We start from the raw sequence: 21,681 nt of genomic DNA on the forward strand, positions 1-21,681 counted from the left end.
TTTTTTGGGACTGGGGGAATGTGTTGGAATTGGTGGACATCCCTTCAACCAAGAAGTCAGGTTTACATCTCATTCAAAAGCTGGTACCTCCAGCAGCACTTCTAATGCTAGCCTGGGGCACTGGTTCAGGTCTGACCTGAAGGGAAGAGTGCTACCCAAAGAACTGCAGGTACCAATTCTGCAACATAGAGTATTCTTTGGGAGGTTTTATAAACCAGACCCAGCCTTACTTAGGTGCTGAGATTTGAAAGAATCAAAATACAAAGGCCCTATCGCTATATGCGGTGACACTAAGTATTATCAATGGATTTGAAAACAACAATAGAGGCAGAAAAAATGCTGAAAATTCTAATACACTAGAACCTTAATTTTATGAATACCACTCTTACAAACTCGTTTTTTTCCCCAAGAGGATAATAAAAATCACAACAAAAGTGATGATGATGAAGAACAAGCATGTCTTCAATGCATTGACAATTCCTTTGCACTGGCTTGAAGGACAAGAAAGCGATACAATGCACCATGGTGCACCATAACTTCTGTAATTCTGAGACATTCCTAAAAATTGAACTCAGGCCCCAATTATTTCATAGAAGAGGGGTTTCTACTGTACTTAAATAACAATCTCTGAATAAAATTACTCAGAATTAATTTCACCCCTATCTAATCTACGTAGTAACCTTACCTCTAGATCTACCACCAGCCCAGGCTGGCACAGCTGAGTTTCAAAGCTGAGGGAATGAAGTTCTTCTGTTACAATGAGGGGACCCTTTAAAAAACAATCATAGGGAATTAAATGATTAAGCTCAAATCCTTAAAACACTGGAAATAAGACATTTTAGGCTGTTAGGCTTGATATGTTAAATATTGTATGGGAACCCATTTAGTAAGGTACCTCTTACATCCCCAGCAGTGTATAAGCTATGAAGTTACTGTCAGTCCAAATAATGACATTTAGTATTCATTGGTTAATGTAAAAGCAAGACCCCTATAAGCCATTTTTCAAATATTCCAATTAAGTGGTTCTAGGGATTAGAAGAAGTGTCATTAGGCAGGGAAGGGAGCAGTTTGATGGTCTCCTGGCTTAGACAGAATGAGTCGTCATCCCTCACCCCCCCCCCCCCATGATTTCCTTTTCTTCCTAACTTGTTTAGAAGATTGTATATTTTAGAAATGCCAGTAAAATTGAGCACAAAGGGCAGTTTGTAGGTAATACCACAGGATAACTCTGCGTAATGTCATACAGCTTTGGACTCTATGGAAAACCAAAATGCTAATTTGTGCCCTGTTATCTAAAACTTTGAATCTGTTCCAATGGCCAAACATTGGGGTGAAGAGCGCCCTCTGCATAGGTTTATGGAGGGCACCCTCCATGGCAAATCTCACCCTATCCGGGAGGCGGGAGCCTTCACCTCTCCTGGAAACTTCTAGATGCTCCTGCCCTTAGGCTTGCAAGGGGTAATAGCAAGGGCACTGGATGTCGCACTTCCCCTAGAGCGCACATGGACATTTCAGCAGGAACTTCCTGGTCCCCTCCATGTCTGCTACTGATCAATCCCAGGGAATTCTGCCATTGGCAAAAATTCTTGTTAGAGCCATGCCGCCAGGGGGAGGAAGGCACAAAGGAAAAGCACCAAGCTGGGATCTTATATACATAGTATGGTGCCTATGTCTGTGATTCCAGGGCTTGCTTTCCCTGAGGTTTTAAGTTCCTACCCTGCTCTGCCCATTTTCCCCTTGAGGATTTTTCCATGGGATGGGCAGTTTGGCCCACTATCAGGCATTTAACAGTCCTTAATATTATTAAAAAAACTGGACCAAAAGAGGGGGGAGAAAAAGTCAGTGCTGCTTACCTCATTAGTTCTGCTTCCTGTATTTTTTTGTTCCTTTAATTGCTGCAGACAAAAAGAACAAACCAAAATACATGACAGTCCCAACTGAAAAAGTGACTGTTACAAATGAAAGATGTATTTACATAAATAAAGCAGCATTTGCACAGTCCCTTCTGCATAACTGGTCATGAACCTGCTGCATTAGTCTCTGATCCTCTTTAGCTCCCAAACATGGGAACCAGGGGATTTGACTGTAGATACAGTAGATAACTGCTATCCCTTTATAAAAGCATTCTGCTGTGAAAACAGATATTGCAACCTGACTTAATATCTTTTTATCATGCTGCAATGATTGTGTAGAAAAGGCCTTTCTTAGAGGCACAGCAACAGTTATTGATGAGCGTGGGATAGACTAAATAATGGATTATCATCAATGAGCATCCACCCTAAATCGGTCTAGGAGAATGTCGGCCGACTCTGTACCATTGTTAGTGCCCTATATATAGGTCTACGCAAATAGGAGAGAAGAATCCGGCATCTGAATCCTCCATTTGCATTTGATTCCTCTCCAGATAGGATGGATACTCGCTACCCTTCCTAAATCAGCATGGCAGTGAGATTATTTAGTCCACTAAATTTGTGGGCTGTTGTCTAAAAGCCCCTTCCCTAGACAATTCAGCTCTAACCTTTCTTTCCCAACACATCTAAAACCTCCCTACTCGTGGCATGCTGCAGAATCCTTTCCAGAAACACTCTCCCTACTGCCCCAGCACCTCCACTGCTGCAGGTTTCCTCTCTTTTCCTCACAGAAACTGATGCCCTCGCTACAATTTATTAGCAAATGTTTGTTTCAGGCCACAGGGCAGTAACTACTTTCCAGTGTAGGAACAGATTACAAAGAGCGTGGCCTCCAGCTCTCCTAGGACCCAATCTTACTTTCACTCAAGTCAGTGGCATAACTCCTTATGTAGGGGACATTTGGCTATTTGGTACCACTAGGGTAGAAAGCAGCGGCACTTTAAAGCAGTAGAGAGTCAGTACTTAAAGGAATGCTTTCTGCAAACAGGGACTTGAGACATATTAGACAGTGATCTAAAAGTGGGAAGGCAAGAAAAGTGTACCCCACCAGATGCCTGAACTCTGCTGCTAGGCTTCCATTAGTGGATTCCTCCATGTTCATTACTTTTGTATTTGTTCCCAGAATGTTAAATTTTCTGAACCTACACAAAGAGAGGGGGGGAGTTATCCGACTTTAATTCATTTTAAAAATACCCAACATGGCAAAAAAAAAAAAATGGGAAGAGTGCAGGTGCAACATACCCTTTTACTGTGTTCTTCTCATTCACATCCCTGCAAAGGAGATTCAGATCTTTGTAAGTTCCAAAAGTAAACCGCACACATAGAGGGGAAAAAACAGGATTATTTTCTCTTATATTTGTAATTGATAGAGCTGGTTGAAAACTGGTAAAAATACTTGTGGAAAACAATGAATTTTTTTGCCAAAAAAAAAAATCAATGAAATTTCAAAACTCTTTGATCAGCTCCAGTAATCAAGAAAGCAAAATGTTTACTGGATTAAATGTATTTCACATCACACTGTATATTTTCCCCCAAAGTTTAGATTTCTCCAAGGTGCCTTTATAATCAAAGACAGCCCTTCACTTTACTACACTGTTTATAACTTTGGTACTCCATTGTAAAAGATAAGAGTTCATAAACTACTTTCATTCTAAACCCCTAATTTCAAGCACAAAAAGCTACCATTTAACTTGAAACAGTGTTGCCCAATACTCATGATTTTTATCATAAACCTCGTGATATTAGATGTTAAGTCCCAGATCCTGGAGTCAGATAACTATGCGAGAATCTGCTTGTTTTGTTTTGTTCAAGTAAGTTTCCAACCCTTGTAGTGTTTGTGGAGAAAAGCCTCACTGCACACTAAATAATAGAATTTAAATAAAAAAATAAATTATGTATTTGTTTTTTTTTAAAATCATCATTTTTCAGCCAATCATGATTTCTGAAGGCTGATTTTGGATGCCTGGTGTTGGCAACAGTGTTGAATTATCTCAAGCACATTGTTGGCTGACAGGTGAATTTTGTTTAGAAGGTTTGGTAACAGTCTGTTTGGAGTTTTCTGATTTGAATGTGAATAAGCAGAGGGGTTTGGTTTTTTTATAGTTAAGACATTTCTCAAATTTTTATCTTAGGGGGCTCTTTTTTGCATGTGGACAACTCAAAAATGGTTTTGTCTTAAAAGTTTAATCTTGTCATCTGTATAGTCCCCAATGTGGAATGCCTATTCTGCTAACTTTGAGAGAGACTAGTTGATAATTAAAGCTGTACGTGAATGAAAATAGCAGTATAGGGTCAAATTCTGCTCTCAGATAGAATTAATGGGAATTGCATGCGCGCACACACAATTTACCCACACAGTGAGTGACTTTCCTTAGGAAATAAGGCTCCAGTACTACAATGAGCTCTGCATGGGTGGGACCTATGTGGAACTCACTGCAGGGCTGGGTCTATATCTTTCCCTGTGGTGCAAAGGTATATACTAGAAATGGAAGAGGATGGGGAACTGTTCTCTTGCACCTAGCAAAGAAGCAGAATTATAGTGAAAATAGGGGAAATGGCTCCTGTGGTAACTGATACAATGGGGCCCAAGGTCTACTCTGTCATTAAGTGTCTATCTTTTACTGGGGCAGATCATCATAACTATATACAGGATATGAAAAAGATGAAACATACTTATCAAATAAGACTTTCACTTTTAAATTATAATTCAGTTCTTGTAGCTTCACCAGCAATCTGGAAAGAGAAATCAGTACAGATGACTGCAACTGCAAAGGCTTTACTTCTCTCAGAAACATGGCTCCTCTTTTATTTTGGTGATGAACAAAATGGCTTCTTGATTTGCCAGTTCCTTTTAAAAATCAATGAGTCAGCATGAAATTTCCATCCTGCATTTAAATCAACAGACATTTTGCTACAGACTTCACTGGGAGTGTGACTAGTCCCTTTTGACTGACTGGATACTGCCCACTGATAAGTCATCTTTGATATATTTATTTTTTCTTTCCATTTTGAATAATAAACAGTGCCTGTACACAAGCTCTGAGCGCCCTACCATTTATTTGTAATTACAAAACCAAATAATGCAGTGCAGTTTAGCTCACCCCATTTTTCTGGAGCTCCAGCTCCTAATTAAATGCTAACGCACCAGACACTGACCTACACCTCAATTCACTGAATGCTTTTCAAAGGTAACAGTGAAACAAGTGGTCCCTGTAGAATGCCCTGGAGAGGCAATTCGACTCTATTTCAGACCAGGGATAGGGGTACAATCAAGAGTCCATGGCACTGATGGAGAACACTCTACCATCCAGCCCCTCTCTATTATAATCAAGGGGGATCTAGTGTGAGTTCCCATGCTAACTCAGAACTGTAGCAGTGTCTTACAAGGAGACTAGTATTATTGAGAACTACAGAACTATGCAAAAGACAGGAACTTTGAAGGCGAGGCCTGGAAGGGAACTGACTGTTAGCCATCATGGAAAGACCATTCCTAACCACTTTTATATGCAAAGAATTATTCTAAGTATAAGCAAAGAAAGTAAGTGTATTATTAGCTGACACCTATGCAAACTAAAGGAGCTTCTGAAAGGCAAGGAGATATTGGCAAACTAACTGTAGTTCTAATCAAGGAAGTGTCATTAAATATGGTATAAAATGGCTAGTGCTAGAGCCCTACCAAATTCACGGCCATGAAAAATGCGTCACGGACCGTGAAATCTGGTCTCCCCCCATGAAATCTGGTCTTTTGTGCGCTTTTACCCTATATTACACAGATTTCACAGTGGAGACCAGTGTTTCTCAAATTGGGGGTCCTGACCCAAAAGGGAGTTGCAGGAGGGTCTCAAGGTTATTTGGGGGTCTGGGGGGGTGTCACGGTATTGCCACCCTTATTTCTGCACTGCCTTCAGAGCTGGGCAACCAGAGAGCGGCGGCTGTTGGCAAGGCGCCCAGCTCTGAAGGCAGCGCCCTGCCAGCAGCAGCGCAGAATTAAGCATGGCTGTGCCATACCATGCCACTCTTACTTCTGCACCGCTGCCTTCAGAGCTGGCGGCCAGAGAGTGGCAGGTGTTGACTGAGGGCCCAGCTCTGCAGGCAGCCGTGCAGAAGTAAAGGAGGCAATACCATACCACACCATCCTTACCTCTGCGCTGCTGCTGGCAATGGCTCTGCCTTCAGAGCTGGGATCCCGGCCAGCAGCCGCCGCTCTCCAGCTGCCCAGCTCTGAAGGCAGCACCGCCGCCAGCAGCAGCACAGAAGGAAGGGTAGCAGAACCGCAACACCCCCTCCTACAATAACCTTGTGACCTCCCACAACTTCTTTTTGGGTCAGGATCCCTACAATTACAACACTGTGAAATTTCAGATTTAAAGAGCTGAAATCATGAAGCTTACAATTTTTTAAAATCCTATTACCGTGAAATTGACGAAAATGGACCAGGAATTTGGTAGGGCCTTCGCTATTGCTCAAGGGAAGAGGACAGGTTGGGGGGGGGGGGTTAACTCCCCAAGACACCGCACCTGAGCGATCATGAATACAGCTTAGTGCTCCCTGGCTAGTCTGCTAATGGTGGTTCATCCCTCCTCACATCGAAGTGGTCTGAATGGTTTAGACTGAATGCCTTCAACTCCCTTCTGGCTACGGAGGCAGGACTGTCACTCAATACCAGGGCCCTGACCAAAGGAGTGAAGTCAGACGGTTCCAAACAGAATCTTGGTCAGTTCTCAGCCAGAAGGAAGTGGAGCAGTGAGTGGGAAGAGGGAGGAAGAAAGGTAGGGCCTAGGGAAATCCTGCCAGAACACTTTCTCTGTCACAGAGCGCTCACTATATTTTGTTTCTGGTCACTTAGCCAGATGGAAGGTTTTGCAGCCCTTTCAGCTACAGGAAGTCCAATGAGGGAATAGGCTTACCACAAAGAAAAAATTACCTCAGTTTTACTGTGAACTGCACTCCAGTTTTCAGGACCAATGGCCTCTGAGGATGAGTTGGCATGCACGGCTGCCTCTCCACCACAAAAGAACTGCAGGGGGAACAAAACCATGGACATTTTTAGCTACATTAGTACAATACTGTTAAAAAGTGATGACACTTTCAGCACAAAACAGATTAGTCTAATTTATTTACTACAGTATTTTTAACAAATATCCACAATAAATTGGTACTGTGTGCACGTTCAGTTCCTATTTATTCAGGTACTAAATCTTTGGACTCTATTCTTACTAAAGTGATATGTTTTTAAGTTGGATGGAACTCTAAAAATATAAACTTTTATTTCATCAGGGCTTTTTTAAAAAAAAAAGCACTAAAAATAAAATTAAGTTTGAAGAAAAAAAGCTACTTCACACAACTTTAAAAATCAAACGGCATGTAAATAATAAAGGACAGAACTGGTACAATCAGAGTGTAAACTAACAGAATGATCCATCTCACCTATCTACAGCACTATGGATTACTAAATTCTTAAAGTGTTCATACTGTGACTGGATGTCAGGCTCTAGGATGGTATTTCTCATCCTACTCGCGCAAGCACACTATGCATATAACTAAGGAAAATGGCAAGATTTAGGCCTTTATATCTTCTCAATTTGCACTGTTCCTAATGGAGCAGGAGCAGATTTCTGTCTTTTTCACCTGTGGGTTAGCTAGGGCGCTTGAGTGGGACTCAGGAACTGGGGCTTCTGTTCTCAGCTCAGACTGTTGTGGGATCTTGGACAAATCACTTTACCCCTTTGGACCTCTTCCCCTCCCACATCTCATCCGTCTTATCTGTTTAGACTGTAACTATTTCAGGGCAGGAATCCTATGTTACGTATTTGTACAGTGGGACCCTGATCTTGGATGGGGCCTCTAATTACTACTGGAATGTAAATAATTGCCTGGAGATGCAGGGCTAATCTGACTCATCCCAACTCCCACCCAAGGAAATAAGAGGTGGACAGTTTCTAAGGTATTCATCCTGCATGTATCTCTGTGGGTAGACCCCAGCTGCGCACACATGGAGCAGCTTGCAGGACTAGAGCCTAAAATCAGAAATGGACTAAGGGTCCAAAGCTTGATTCTGTGTGAACTGAAGACAGTGGCAAAACTCCCATTGACTTAAAGGTGCAGAATCAGGGGCTTAAACAGGAGAGTTTACAGGGAAAATCCTAGTAACAGACAGCCCAGTTTTTGTTTTTTGTGAAGAATAAAAGAAAATAGCAGGTGGGGCACTAACCCATGTATGTGACATGTTAAGTGGGGGGAGTCTACCATCCATTCACACAGACCAAACACACATATGCATCCATTACCTCTGAATGAGTTGTTTGAAAAGATTGCACGTGCGGTCTTGCAGGACTTGTTTGTTTTTTGTAATGGGATCTGGCTCATATGTAAATTTCTGCTCCAATTCCTCAAGCTTTTTAAGCTGCTGACGAACTTGCTGAAGACTCTCAGCAACAATGGTGAACCTGCAAAAAAACACATCTTATTGATTATTGTTACCAAACACTGGTATTACAGTAGTGCCCAGACACCACCCAGCTCTGTCTCCAATTAGTATGTTTCTAAGAGTCACACGGTCCTCAGGAACTTGTGAGCTTGTCTCAGTGGAAAAAAGACGATGATGATGATGTAGGTTTGGCAAGGATCTGTTGTTAGTGCAGGTAAACATTTAAATCTCCAGAATCTGCCCTCTTTGCCTCTCCTTCCCATGTAAGTACTGTGACCTATTTAAAGTAATAAGGAATGGAAGCATTTCCTCGAGTTACTAGCATCTGTTTTTTGGAGGATATGTTTTGGGTACTGGAGACAATGCATGCATTGTAAGGCTGCTTAAATAAATTGCTGTACTGCATTTGGTGCCATAATGGAGATTTCTATCCTCTCTACAGTGCATTAGCTCTGCAGCACAGGAAATTACATTTAAGCAATCTTAGGGCTAACATGACATACAGTCTTTAAAGTGCCACAAGTACTCCTTTTTCTTTTTATGACATATAAGGTAGTTTATATGATATTTAATAAGGAAAACTATATTTCTCCCCCAATTAGAGCCCTCATTCTCTAGGGATGCATTCTGATAATGGCAAATTCAGTGGGACTTGCATCATCTTACACCAGAAATTACAGTAGAACCCCATTTATCCAATCCTCTATTATCCAGCTCTCCCCATTAAACAACCAAGGCACACAGGTCCAGAAGCAAGCAATCTCTCCTGCTGCCACTAGATGGCACTGCAGCCTTATACCTTCCCATTCTCTGGATTATCAGATCTGGCCCCTGTCTCAATTAGATCAGATAAATGGGGTTCTGCTGTAACTTGTCCTTAGTTTCTCCTTCATGTGTCAATTTACAACATTTAATCGGCACAAATACTTCCTAGAGGACTTCAACCTTAACACCAAGGCTCAATTCGGCCTCTGGAACATAAAAAGGCAAATTGTACTTCACGTACAGAAAGTTATACAAGAAAGGCAGACAATGTTTTCTTCAGACTTCCTCGAAAAGAATGAATACAATACAACATTATATAACTTTCAGGAGCACAGTGAAATATGCTTGTTGGTTCTCTTGTGGGTAAAAAAAATTACAATTTTAATAACAGTAAATTGACTGTGGGCCAAAATACTCTAAGCATGCCCATTTTCAAATATATTTGCTTATCAGACTTTCCTTCGTGGTATGTTTCAAAACCCCTGGGGTCAGTTGAATTGCGATGTAGAGACTTACCAATTTTGTAGCTGGTCGAGGCAAGCATTGGGTGGACCACCAATACAAGCAATTTGTTGTCTATGCTTCCATTCAACAAGCTCTTCATTAATCAAAGCACTTTGTGTGTGCTCTGATATATTCAACAGGTTTATTATTTTGGTCACCACTTCCTAAAGAGAATATCAGATTCCTCTGTTTAATTATATTTTAAGTACATTTAATTATTTGCTTTATCAATTAATGCTGCATCTCACAAAACTTTGCAAGGAGCTCTGAATAATAGAAAATCTACTCTGCTAACATGAACTTGGAGAGCTGCTCTTTTTCCTCAACCAGCACAGTATTTGCTACACAAAGAGAAGAGACAAAGACTGCTAACCCCGCTGACTTCTCCCAAGTGACTAACCTTAGATTCCCCAATTCTGCAATGACCTCTATGCAAGCGGACCCTGGTGCCCATACAGACTCATTGCAGAATTGGGGCTTACAGTATTACAAGACATGTATGACTATTTAAGAAGGGTTTAAACAAACAAAAAAAACAGCACTTTCTAGCATCACCAATGAGATATGACACATTTCCTTTCCCATGATTGCACCAGCTTTAGCTGGTTAAATAAGTGTTCAAAATGAAAAGGCTGGTTTAGTAAGAAAAATCCTAAAATAGAAGCAGTACAATTGCTTTAAGAGGTTTGGACTCCCAATAACAATGCAAAGGGCACAAGAACATTTAAACTGGTGTTAACAATCAAGCTGCTTCTTTGTTTAAAACCATGGTTCTTTTATATCCTATGATAAGCCAAGCCAAAAGAGAACAAAAGTGCATATTTTCAAACTAAAGTATTCTGGAGCATCACCTTTCGCTTAAGGTCAAGTGTTAGAAACATCTTCTGGAGGAGAAGCTGTTCTTTCTTATATTCATCCTGTGCCACTCCATTGGGTTCATTTTCTAGAAAATAAAATCAAACAATAGAATAAGAAATATTTTGTGTGGGGGAGGGTGGGGGAAATTGTTTCTACTTTCAGTTAGACATTAGGAAGTCTGCAAAAGCTGATGGCAGCAGAGTCCGTACAAAGTGCTGAGGAGCCAAGTGGCTGGAGAGAAAATCCTGGCATTGTCTCTTCCTGTTTGGCTCTTTCCTGTTGGTTGCTGAAAGATTTCAAGAAGGGGAAAACCACATCCTTTCTTCTGCTTGAAAATATTAATTTAATTTAAAAGCTCAGTAGTTCTCAATTACATTCACACCCAGGTTTCACGAGGGATTTAGACCAGGGCATCACCAAAATTACTCAACTGGCAGTGTCCAGATTATACTATGCTGTTTAATGCTTAGAAAGATGTTCAAAAACTCCTCAGTTCTCCTTTTGAACAAATAGCCCAGTTTTCAAAACATGCAAGATGACAAATCCTCATTAATGGCTAGTCACTTTCCAACTTTGGTTTTGAAAAATGAAGCCTTTGTAGAATGTTCCAAGAACAGAACCAACCAACTTTAATCACTCCGGTCCCAATTCTACTGAAGTTAGTGGCAAAACTCCTATTAACTTAAATGGTGCAGGATCAAGGCCTTTTGCGGAGGCAGAAGGGGAGAGAAGAGAGAGCTCCTCTAACTCAAGAACAGAAATTCATACTTTCTCCAAACTTTTAGACATTGGGGAGAAACTCCTTAGCAGAGACAAAGTAAGTCAAGTTTCAGCCCATAAAGAATTTTTATCTCAAAACTAGTAACTGACTGAAAACAAGGATCTATATAATTAATATGCAATCAATTTATATGTATATTTTAGAGGTGTACAAGTGCATCTCTATTTAAAGTTATAAAATTTCATAATAAAATTACTTATGTATGCAACGAATACACAAGAGCAGGGAGAAGCCCAAGCTCCAGAGATAAGATCTAGGGCTGTACTGTCTCAAAATTCATGGGGTTTTGGAGTTGGGGTTTCTAGTAACGATGCAAAGGACAAAAGAACATTTAGATTGGTATTAAAAAGGCTTTCCAACTTTACATAACGGTGGGCATTGTGAGGTGAAATATTTTAGGGATGAATTTTCATAGCATAAGTAGGCAGAACAAGTAAAATTAAACCCAACAATTGGCACATCTCTGAATTTGGCTGTCTCTAAATCCTGATTACTGGTACAATCTAATAAGAACAAATTTCTGTACTGTACTTGAGATTTCTTATGGATGAATCTCACCTCTGTTCTGTAAGGTTTTGCATTTAAAGTCATATTCATCTTGCACATCCTCTAGAGTCTTGATGTCTTGTTCTACTTCCTACAAAGCATCAACATCGTAAAACACAGTTAGTCAAATAGACTTGGTCATATGAGACTTTTACTGATTGGCAATCATGTGATACCAGCTACTTGGAGGCCATAAAAGACTAGGATTGGAAGAAACCTCAGGAGGTCATCTAGTCCATCCCCCTGCTCAAAGCAAAAAGAAGGTAGTAAGAAAAATCCCCAAACTAACCACTGCCTTCTCTGCCAACGGAAAGTTCACTTGTAATAAAATGGGGCTAAATTCTGACCTTGCATAGTCCCACACAACTTTAATGAGGTGAGGAGAATTTGTGCACGACATGAGGCAGAATTTGGCCAGTGAATGGCATTTAACGATGTTGGGACAAATCCTTCAGCCCTCACTCAGGAAAACTCTCATGAAAGTCAGAGTAAGCACTACAGGATTTGTCCTACAGAAGATTATCAATCAAGATGAAGTTATTTTAAAAAAAAATGTGCAGGGCAAAGCCATAGAAGCAGGTCTGACTTATACAAGCGGACGATCTGGCTTCTGATAATTTTTATGAATGAACTATATATAATTTCTCAAACTACCTCCTTTCTTCTACGGTATTGCTTAAAATAGATAGATATCTGACAATCTAATCTTTATCTATCCATCCATCCATCCCATTTTAAAACTTTCTCCTGCTGTGTTTGAAATTTGGGAAATCTGGTATAGCCAAGACTAAACTAAAAATCTGATTCCAGCCACAGTGTGACAGGCATTGTGGACATCCTGCATCTCAGTACCATTGAATAGTGATTAGGTAAAGATTTTAAAACATTTTACTGGTGGTAAAAAGCTGGAAAAAAAAACAACCCTACTGCTGAATTCATGATTTCCCTTTCACAACTTAGACACTAAAAATATTTTCCTGTTATTAGAAAAATAAATGTAGATCTCCAAGCAAAGCCTACAGTCCCACTTTCACTTACCACAACGTTGTTCTTCACACTCCTGACTTTCATATCAAGCTCCTTCTGTTTGTCCAGCATTACAGTATTCTGTATGTTCCCTACCTGCATCTGCAGTAGAGAGAACAAAATCAAAGAAAAATATTGGGTTTTTTGGTTTTGATTAACACAAGCTACAGTGTATTTGGTGCCATAATGACGCCTCTAACAAAGCACACTTTGTTCTGATAGTTAATGAGCAATTGTTATATACATCATGGTCAAAGAATTAGGTTTAAATAACTGGAAATAGAGGAAGGCTATAATAAGGAAAGGGACTGGGGTGTGTGTGAAAATATATAAACTTTGCCTTTTGGGTGACACGTACTTTATATCAGTGGCTCTCAAACTAGGAGCACCACTTGTTCAGCAAAAGCCCCTGGCGGGCTGGGCCAGTTTGTTTACCTGCCGTGTCTGCGGGAAGCGGTGTGGGCCGAGAGATGTGCTGGCCGCCCTTCCCGCAGCCCCCATTGGCCTGGAGCAGTGAACCACGGCCAATGGGAGCCGCGATCGGCCCAACCTGCAGACGTGGCAGGTAAACAAACCGGCCCAGCCCGCCAGGGGCTTTCCCTGAACAAGCGGCTGCCCTAATTTGAGAACACTGCTGTAAGGGACTTTCCTGTGTGCTTGGAATGTTTACAGTTTGGCTTTATGACACAGAGCTCTTTGTGTGTTATCACAATGGCTTCCTTCACCTACTAACTTACAGTATACTGGAATGGGCCAATTTTGGATTGTAACACCAAAGTACTGATTCATCACAAATGAGTCATCTATTACTATCTAATACCTGAGGTGCTACATTTTGCAATATGAACTTTTGTCTGCACCAAATGTGTGAGTGTGGGTTTTTTACAATCTTTATTACCAAAAAATGTGACTGGTCCCGGGGGGGAATAAAAAAGGAAAAAACAAGAAGATTTACTCTAACAGGTGAAGAAGGGAACACCCTGGGTCCTTTACATTTTTTACCTATTAATTTAGTGGGCAGAGAAGGGTTCCATGGAAAACACAAGATGGTAAAGAAATATTTAGAGAGCAAATGAAAAAATGAGAGACTGTTGCATCAAGATCACAGACAGAAGCTACAGAAAACTAGGAAGGATCAGGTGGTCACCACAGGGCAGGTAGAGAGGTACACTGCAGAAAGGAAGCCGGCTAGAATCCCACTGATGTTGGAAACGCTGGAAGGGCAAAGGCAAGTCTTACAGCTGAGTCATAAAAAAACCTAATAAGGTTGTTTAAATATTCTCCTTACTACAGCAATGGTAAAACTATATATTATTCTTACATTTAACTAATCAAAAGTAAATATGAGCAGGCTAGGCCACTTTGAGTCCATTATCAAAAGTAAAACACCACAATAAAATCCAGTTTAGAAAATCAAACTGGCTTCTTTTTGTAAGTATCATCTAGCTCTGGACTACAAAGGCAGCTGAGGCCTTGAATTCCCGCACAGGGAGAAAGTTAACTTCCTTTTTCTTTAAACTATGCCTAGACAAGCAAACAATTTAAAATAAACCACATCTTGTGCGGTGGATGTTTGTGATACACCCAATCAAGCTTCCTCTTTTAAAACAGAAGGTGATGGGCAAAAGGAGAAAGCACATATGGTTCTGCTTTCAATCTGTCACTCTGTTTGGGTGGCTGTAACTGCAGCAGCGAGAGAGAAGGAATTACCTGGTCTGACGACTGGGCACTGCTCAATATTTTCCTTTCTTCCTTCAGACAGTTGAAGATTGTCATTGCCATTTGTATTGGGTCTTCTTGAAAATGATCCTGGTTGCACAGCATTAGAATAGTCCATTATTAGTACACACCAACCACTCCAGTTCTCATGTCTTTGATGAAACCAACAGGCAAAAAGCTTAGCAGGTGGTGGATATATGTGAGCCAAGATGTGGTGTGGAGATGCACTGCCTCAGTAGGAGCTATCAGGTCAGGCACAGTGTCCCCTAGAACTACAGGAAGCATGAATGCTGTGTCACCCTTTCCAAGAGTGCAGAATCCAATATCCTCTTGTCTACCCCAAGGGCCACTCCCCACCCACTTTCAGGAAGTCTAGTACTGCTGTAGGTGCTGGTTTTGCAGGGTTCTTGCACCTACTGGGTCCTGCTCTGCTCAGGGGAAGGCTCCTTGCTCCATATGAACCCAGTTAGTGCTTGGCACAAATCTAACCCTATCATTTGAGATGTGTACAGAGTGCTTGTACGGGGCCAACTGCGAGACAGCAAGACAAAACAGGTAGCTGCACTATCCTAAGCTTGGCTGAACAGAAGAAAGACCGAGGAGGTTCAGCTATCGGTAGGACTCCCTACCCTCTTTGCATTAGGGAGCACTGTTCTGCAATAGCTGCAACCTTGTGGAATAATGTGTTTCGGGGGTGGGGAGGCAGCATTGTGCCCAGTGAATCCACTAACTAATAAAATCCACCAGGTCCACATTCTGCAGTGTCCTACAATATATTAATCCCCAAATGCTGTATTCCCTTTCCTCTTTAGTTCAGTATCATGTTTCTCTGCCCACAGTACGATATTGTCATTAGTATTGTGGATTTTACTCTTTATAACTTGCCACTGTCAACCAAATTACTGAAACTGTTACTGCCTCTACTGACTTTACTGGAGACTAACATGTTATCTAATCCTTGCCATAACATAAACCACTTTTGTTTCTTTGGTATAATCCTACAGAGCCTGGAGCTGCAGAACACATGCAGGGAACGCTTGATCTTTTCACTGAGATTCTTCACTAGAATCTGTTTCTTGGTACAGATTCTACAATGTTGTTTCACAGGCAAATTCTCTTGCTTCTGGATAGTTTTCAGACTATTTTGTTTTTAATAGGTATGAGAACTGTATTTTAAAATGTTTGCTGGAATCTCGTTTAAAAAGAATCTGGAAAACACCTATAAATCCACCTTCCCTATTTTCAAGTTGATTAATTTATTACTGAAATCAAGTAATAAAAGAAATGGATGGGTGAAATTTCTTTTAACCAAAGTCCCTCTGCTAAGTTTTTTGTGGCTCCAAAACTTCTTTGAAAAATTTTTTCTTTCCCAGATTACAGCATAACACCCCCACACAAACTCCTGGGAAACTGAATAAATAGGAAAAAGTAAAGAACTTACACAAAGGGCTACCAAATAAACATAGTAAACAAACTGGAAAAAAATCATTTCTTTAAACTGTTATAGTACTCAGGAGTTACATGTACCATTCAGAAGTTTTAAGAAAAAACCTCAGAGGGGGTATGACCTTTAACTTGATTGTGTTTAAGTTAGAAGAATATTCTCTTGAATAAAATAAGACCCTAATAAAATGACAGTAGTATGCCTGTGTGAATCAAAACAAGTTACACACATACCTGAAGATTACGTTTGCTTTTCCTGATGTTGTGTTGCAACAAAAAGTTGTTTTCTATTAAAAACCGACTGAACTGATCGTCTAGCTGTGACAGGAGGTCATGGAACAATACTGTAGCAAATGAAACGTTGTTGGCAGCATGTTCCCTAGAATATTTAAGGCATCTTTAATATTAAATGCAACCGTTAAACTGATATTTTAGAAAAATACGGTAAGTGAATGCATTTTTTTCAGATTCTGGTATTAGTTTTTAAAAGCATTGAATAGGCATCTGTAGATTTCACTCAATTCCACTCTCTGTAACCATTTTATTCCTTCATTATCATCTCAAATGAATACTACTTTCTTTGCTTTTTTCTTAGGGTTACTCTTCAACATTGTGTATTTGCACATGTATTTTTCCTTAATCTCTACTATACTGAGGAGCTGGAAGTGGGATGTAGTCATTTGCATGTTAATGAAGCTCTATAAAAAGATATTCTCTAGAGATTTTAACAATACTTCAGTTTGCTAGTGGAGATGAAGCTAAACACCTGGCTCATATATCCCTTTAATAATAATTGCCCATCTCTCTCTGGTGGACAAGCCAAACAGGGAAACTGCTGTGTACCCCTGAGCAGCCAACACCTGCACTACCCAAGAGGCCCAGACCAGATTAAGTGCTGGAAGGAAGTCCATGGGAAACAGTGACTAGCAGCCACATAGGCAACTACTAAATGTCTGTCCCCATCGCCTAATGGTCACTCTCACAAAAATTTACTGAACAGTTTGCTGCCCTTGTATTTTACTGCCCTAAGTGGCTGCTTGCTCTCACTGTACAACAGAGGTGACCTTGTTCTTAGACGTGCATGCATGGTTATCCATGAGAGCCATCGGCACACAAGGCCAGAACCTGCCACCATATATTTCAAAGGCATCACCAGTCAACTAATATAATGGCAAATTCCTATATACATTACAGCACGTTGCTCTCACCAGTCTTGATTTTCCAGCCATTGTGCCAGATACTGTCTGATTTCCATGGGAAAGCTGTCATCATACAGCTGGTGTACTTGTTCCAAGAATTTGGAATCAAGTTGCTGCAACTGATACCACTGAGTCATCCTGTGGAATCAAGATGAATAAAGTTTAATAAAATTACACAAATCTTTTTCATACCTACATCCCAGTACAAGGTATTTAAGAAGAAATGTTCAGCTCTACTATCTAAACATATTTTTTGATGGAAAATGTTTTTCTAACTAAACTAAATTTTGGGGGGAAATTCTGTTCACAGAAAATTTTCAGGTTTTTGTCCAAAAAAAAAAGACCCCAGGAAATGTTTGGTTCTCGGGTTTTCAGAAATTCCCAAAAATGTCAAGAAAATTTTGACAATTTTATTTGCATGGAAATAAACATCCTTTCCCAGCCAGCTCTGATTAAGGGTATGATGCAAAGAAGAATTGTAAAATTTACATCTTTATTTAATGGAGAGTCAACTTAAAAAAGAAATCACACTTCTCTTTGAAAACTCTTACCTATTTTTTTTATAATTAACGTTTAAGATTGCTATAACAGTGATCCCTGTCCAATCTGTTAATTTTGTACATTTGACAGCACTTTGCATAGAGACAGTTTCAGTGTTTTCCCAATGCAGTCCTAGACCTTGCAATGGGGCTCTGTGCAGGAGCAGCAGGCTGTCTGCATATTGTATATTGCAGGACTGAGGTCTCTCATTCAGTTCCCCTTCTGCGTGGATGAATTTTTAATCCATCAATAGGAGAATGAAGAACTTAAGAGACCTAAAAATGTGACTGCAAACCCATAAAAATGGTCAGGGAACTCAAGTGAAGGCATAGTACCTGAAACTACATTTAACTCAATACTGAAAACTGGATAGGATCTCTTTAAATGGAAAAATATAAAGAAACTCTACCTGCTTCCTCCCCTGCCCCACATCATGACTACTCAGGCTTTGGCTTCACTGCAGTTAATCTGAGTTACCTAGATTGGAGCTAACTCCTCAGTTAGCCTACCTTGAGTGAGAGTGGCCACAGTACGAAATAACACTTGAGCCACAGAGCAATTGCATTACTATGCAGAGTGACTGGGTTAGCAGTAGAGCTGGTCAAGAATTTGATAACTTTTATGTCAGAAAATGCCGACTGATCGTAGCCAAACACTTTGCACAAAAGTGTCGGTAAGAGACAGACTTACCCCAGAAAAGCCAGTAGCCCAGTGGTTAGGGCTTCAAGTCCTTGCTTTGCCTGATCTGGAGCAAGGACTCGCATGTCCCAGATAAGTGACCTAACTAGCAGGTCATAGAGCCAGTCTTTTTCTCTGACCCAATGAACATTTAACTCATTTATACAAAGGGGAACAGCTCCAACAGGACACAGAGAGAGAGAGAGAGAGAGACCCACTAACTCTATAGCCTAGTGTAGGGCACTCACCTGGAATGTGATGGACCCTAAGCATCAGGCTGTTGGCTGTTCTGAAGTGGGTCAGTATCCCCCTCTCTGGTGGGTCTCTCCCATTGGTTTTTCATGGAAAATTTTCAAAAGGTCTCAGTTTCATCCCGATGCAGAAAAGGATTTTTTTTATTTCAAATGTTTGTGGAATAAGACCGCTGCCCTCCCAGCTCTAATTAGTAGCAGAGAGGGTTGTGTTAGTAGCCCTGATGAGTTGTGCTAACTTGAACAGTAGCCTACTGGTTAAAAGGTTTCATGTGTAGAAGGGACTAGAGTTAGGGCAATACTTTGAGTTATAACTCGAGTTATCTTTGCAGCGAAGACAAGCCCTAACAATAGAGAAGCAAAAAGTGAAGACCTGTATAGTTGGGGGGAGGCACCAAAGGGAGATTATATTAGAGTGTATAAAATTAGTGGTTGGCTTGTTCAGATGTTGGATAGCATTTTCAAAGTCCATTTTCAGAAGTATTTAAGTCAGAGGGGTCTTGGTAGATAATCAGCTGAACATGAGCTTGCAGGGCAATCCAATGGCTAAGGCAGCAAATGTGATATTGTGGCCCAGTTTTAAGAAGGGGCATCTTGAGAAGCAGTAGGGAACTGGTCTCGCCTCTGTCTAGGAAATTAGTGAGACTATTGGAGTACTGCGTCCAATTCTCATGTCCAGAATTTAAAAGAAGTTGACACATTGGAAAAGGTTCAGAAAGATCGTAAGAATGATCTGAGGTCCGAAAAGCCTGCCTCCGTGACAGCCTAAGGAAGCTCAATTTGTTTATCTTATTGAAGATCACCTCTAGAAGTACCTACTCAGGGAAAAGATTTCTCATATTAGAAAGCTCTTTAATTTAGCAGACAAAAAGCATAACCAGGTCTGTAAGCTGAAGAGAGACTAATTCAGGCTTGAAATATGGTGAAAATTTTCAACAGTGAGAGTTGTTAATCACTGGAAGAAGTTACCTACAGATGTAGTGGATTCTCCATAACTGAGTCTTTTAAAAAGATGCTCTAGCTCAGTGATACTCATGACTTCAGTGGTTCAGGAGCCAAATTAGCAATCAACATTGCCCAAAAGAGCCACAGTAGGGCGAATTCATTGTTTCACTTACTATATATTCATATTTAAACAGTATGATGGGAAATATATAATAAAATAACTGGTCATTTTGCTGTGAGATTAACTTATCAACTACAACTGGTTAATACAGTATTTCCCAAAGTGTGGTACACGTACCCCTGGCGGTGAAAGGATTTCAAGGGGTACGCGGCAGAATTTTTTATTTTACTTTATCATTTTTTTAGCAGCAGAAAACAATTCACTAAAATTTAATATATAAGAATGGTGTACACTTGTACAGTAGAAATCCAGGTTTACATTGTAACTAATATGATAACGCATTCAGTAACATCTAATAGCACAGCAGAGCTGACACAAACCACGCGTGTGTGTTACCGTGGCTTGGGCAATACATGTGCCTTTGTGGCATGCGCAGAAGTCAGACTGACGGATAAAAGATAGAAGTGAATAACTACTCGTAGTAATCTAAAGATCGTAGCAAGTACATACTTGGCATGTATTAATATACAAAATTTCTCTTTGTTTTTGTTAAACCCATTTACAATGGATCACTGGCTAAAAACAGGAAGTTTGAAATGTACAAAAGAAAATTGTGAAGGAAATACGAATGCTAGTGATAATTATGCCAAAAAATGCAGTGATATGGCTACATCAGACAATTGTGACAACAAAATTAGTGAACCGTGTGAACCATCTGTAAGTTTATTGAACGTATCAGCTGCAAAGAAAACGAAAAAAGATCGCAAATATGTTGAATATCTTAAACTGGGATTTTTGCGGACTGGCGACGAGGTGGACCCTGTTCCACTATGTGTGATTTGTTATGAGACTCTCACAAATGAAAGTATGAAACCATCCAACCTAAAATGCCATTTCAATAACAATGAAAGAATAGGGAAAACCTGTAGAATTCTGTGAAAATAGGTGCAAAGATCTCCAAAAGTCCCAGAAAACAATTCGTAATGTGACAGGAGGTGAAAATATGAAAGCTTTGGAAGCTTCATATAGTGTAGCATACTTACTTGCAAAGTCTGGAGCTGCTGAAGTGATTGGCGAGACATTAGTAAAACCTGCAGCCAAAGTAATGGTACAAGTGATGATTGGAGACAAGGCTAGCAAAGCTATAGATTGTGTCCCCCTCTCAAACAACACTGTTCATCATAGAATCACAGATATGGCCGAAAACGGAAAGCAGCAATTATTGTCAAGAGTACAAAAGAGTTGCTACTATGCACTGCAAGCAGATGAATCCACTGATATTGTGAACTTAGCTAATCTTTTGTTGTTTGTCAGATACGACCTGAATAATGAAGTCCACGATGATATTTTGTTCTGCCAACCTATGCCAACACATACAACTGGAGAAGCTATTTTTAAAAGTTATTGATGACTTTATCAAAAACAAAGACTTGGATTGGAGTCATTGTGTTGGAATAAGCACGGATGGTGCCAGAGCCACAATTGGTTCGAAGAAAGGAGCTGTTGCACATATTCAAGCTGTTGCGCCAGAAGCAAAATTGACTCGTTGCATTCCCAGAACACACAGGCAGATCTAAAGCAAGTACTGGATGAAGCTGTGAAAATAATCAATTTTGTGAAAGGCCACCCTCTGAACGCCCGGCTGTTATCTCAGCTTTGTGATGAGATGGGCAGTGATTACACACACCTCCTATTTCACACTGAAGTGCGTTAGCTTTCATGTGGAAAAGTTCTGAATCACCTGTTTGAGCTGTGAGAACTGCAAGTTTTTTTAGATGAAACCTTTAACCTGCAAGACGATATACACAACTGGAAACAGCTATGCAAACTAGCATATATTGCAGATATCTTTGCTCATTTAAACAATCTCAATCTATCCTTGCAAGAGAAACTCATATCCATATTCCATGTCCAAGACAAAGTGAGTGCCATGGTCGCAGAATTGAAAGTGTGGCATAAACGTCTTAG

General features: G+C 40.3%; 1 protein-coding gene across 2 annotated transcripts in view; it reads right to left on the reverse strand.

The window, feature by feature from the left end:
- Window positions 1–21,681, reverse strand: part of STAT1 (signal transducer and activator of transcription 1) — a 43,384-nt gene that overhangs the window by 17,135 nt on the left and 4,568 nt on the right. For both annotated transcript variants that reach the window (XM_084643285.1, XM_084643284.1), the window contains exons 2-15: window positions 17,188–17,316; window positions 16,214–16,358; window positions 14,528–14,626; window positions 12,830–12,919; window positions 11,804–11,882; window positions 10,458–10,549; window positions 9,619–9,770; window positions 8,198–8,356; window positions 6,835–6,927; window positions 4,584–4,643; window positions 3,153–3,182; window positions 2,959–3,052; window positions 1,854–1,895; window positions 686–769 (exon numbers count right to left, since the gene is read on the reverse strand). In XM_084643285.1, the coding sequence (XP_084499411.1) occupies window positions 686–769; window positions 1,854–1,895; window positions 2,959–3,052; window positions 3,153–3,182; window positions 4,584–4,643; window positions 6,835–6,927; window positions 8,198–8,356; window positions 9,619–9,770; window positions 10,458–10,549; window positions 11,804–11,882; window positions 12,830–12,919; window positions 14,528–14,626; window positions 16,214–16,358; window positions 17,188–17,315 (1,347 nt within the window). In that variant the 5' untranslated portion in view covers window position 17,316. The remainder of the gene's footprint in view (window positions 1–685; window positions 770–1,853; window positions 1,896–2,958; window positions 3,053–3,152; window positions 3,183–4,583; window positions 4,644–6,834; window positions 6,928–8,197; window positions 8,357–9,618; window positions 9,771–10,457; window positions 10,550–11,803; window positions 11,883–12,829; window positions 12,920–14,527; window positions 14,627–16,213; window positions 16,359–17,187; window positions 17,317–21,681) is intronic.

Source organism: Lepidochelys olivacea, assembly GCF_965140295.1.
Source record: "Lepidochelys olivacea isolate rLepOli2 genome assembly, chromosome: 11".
Taxonomy (NCBI): Eukaryota; Metazoa; Chordata; order Testudines; family Cheloniidae; genus Lepidochelys; species Lepidochelys olivacea.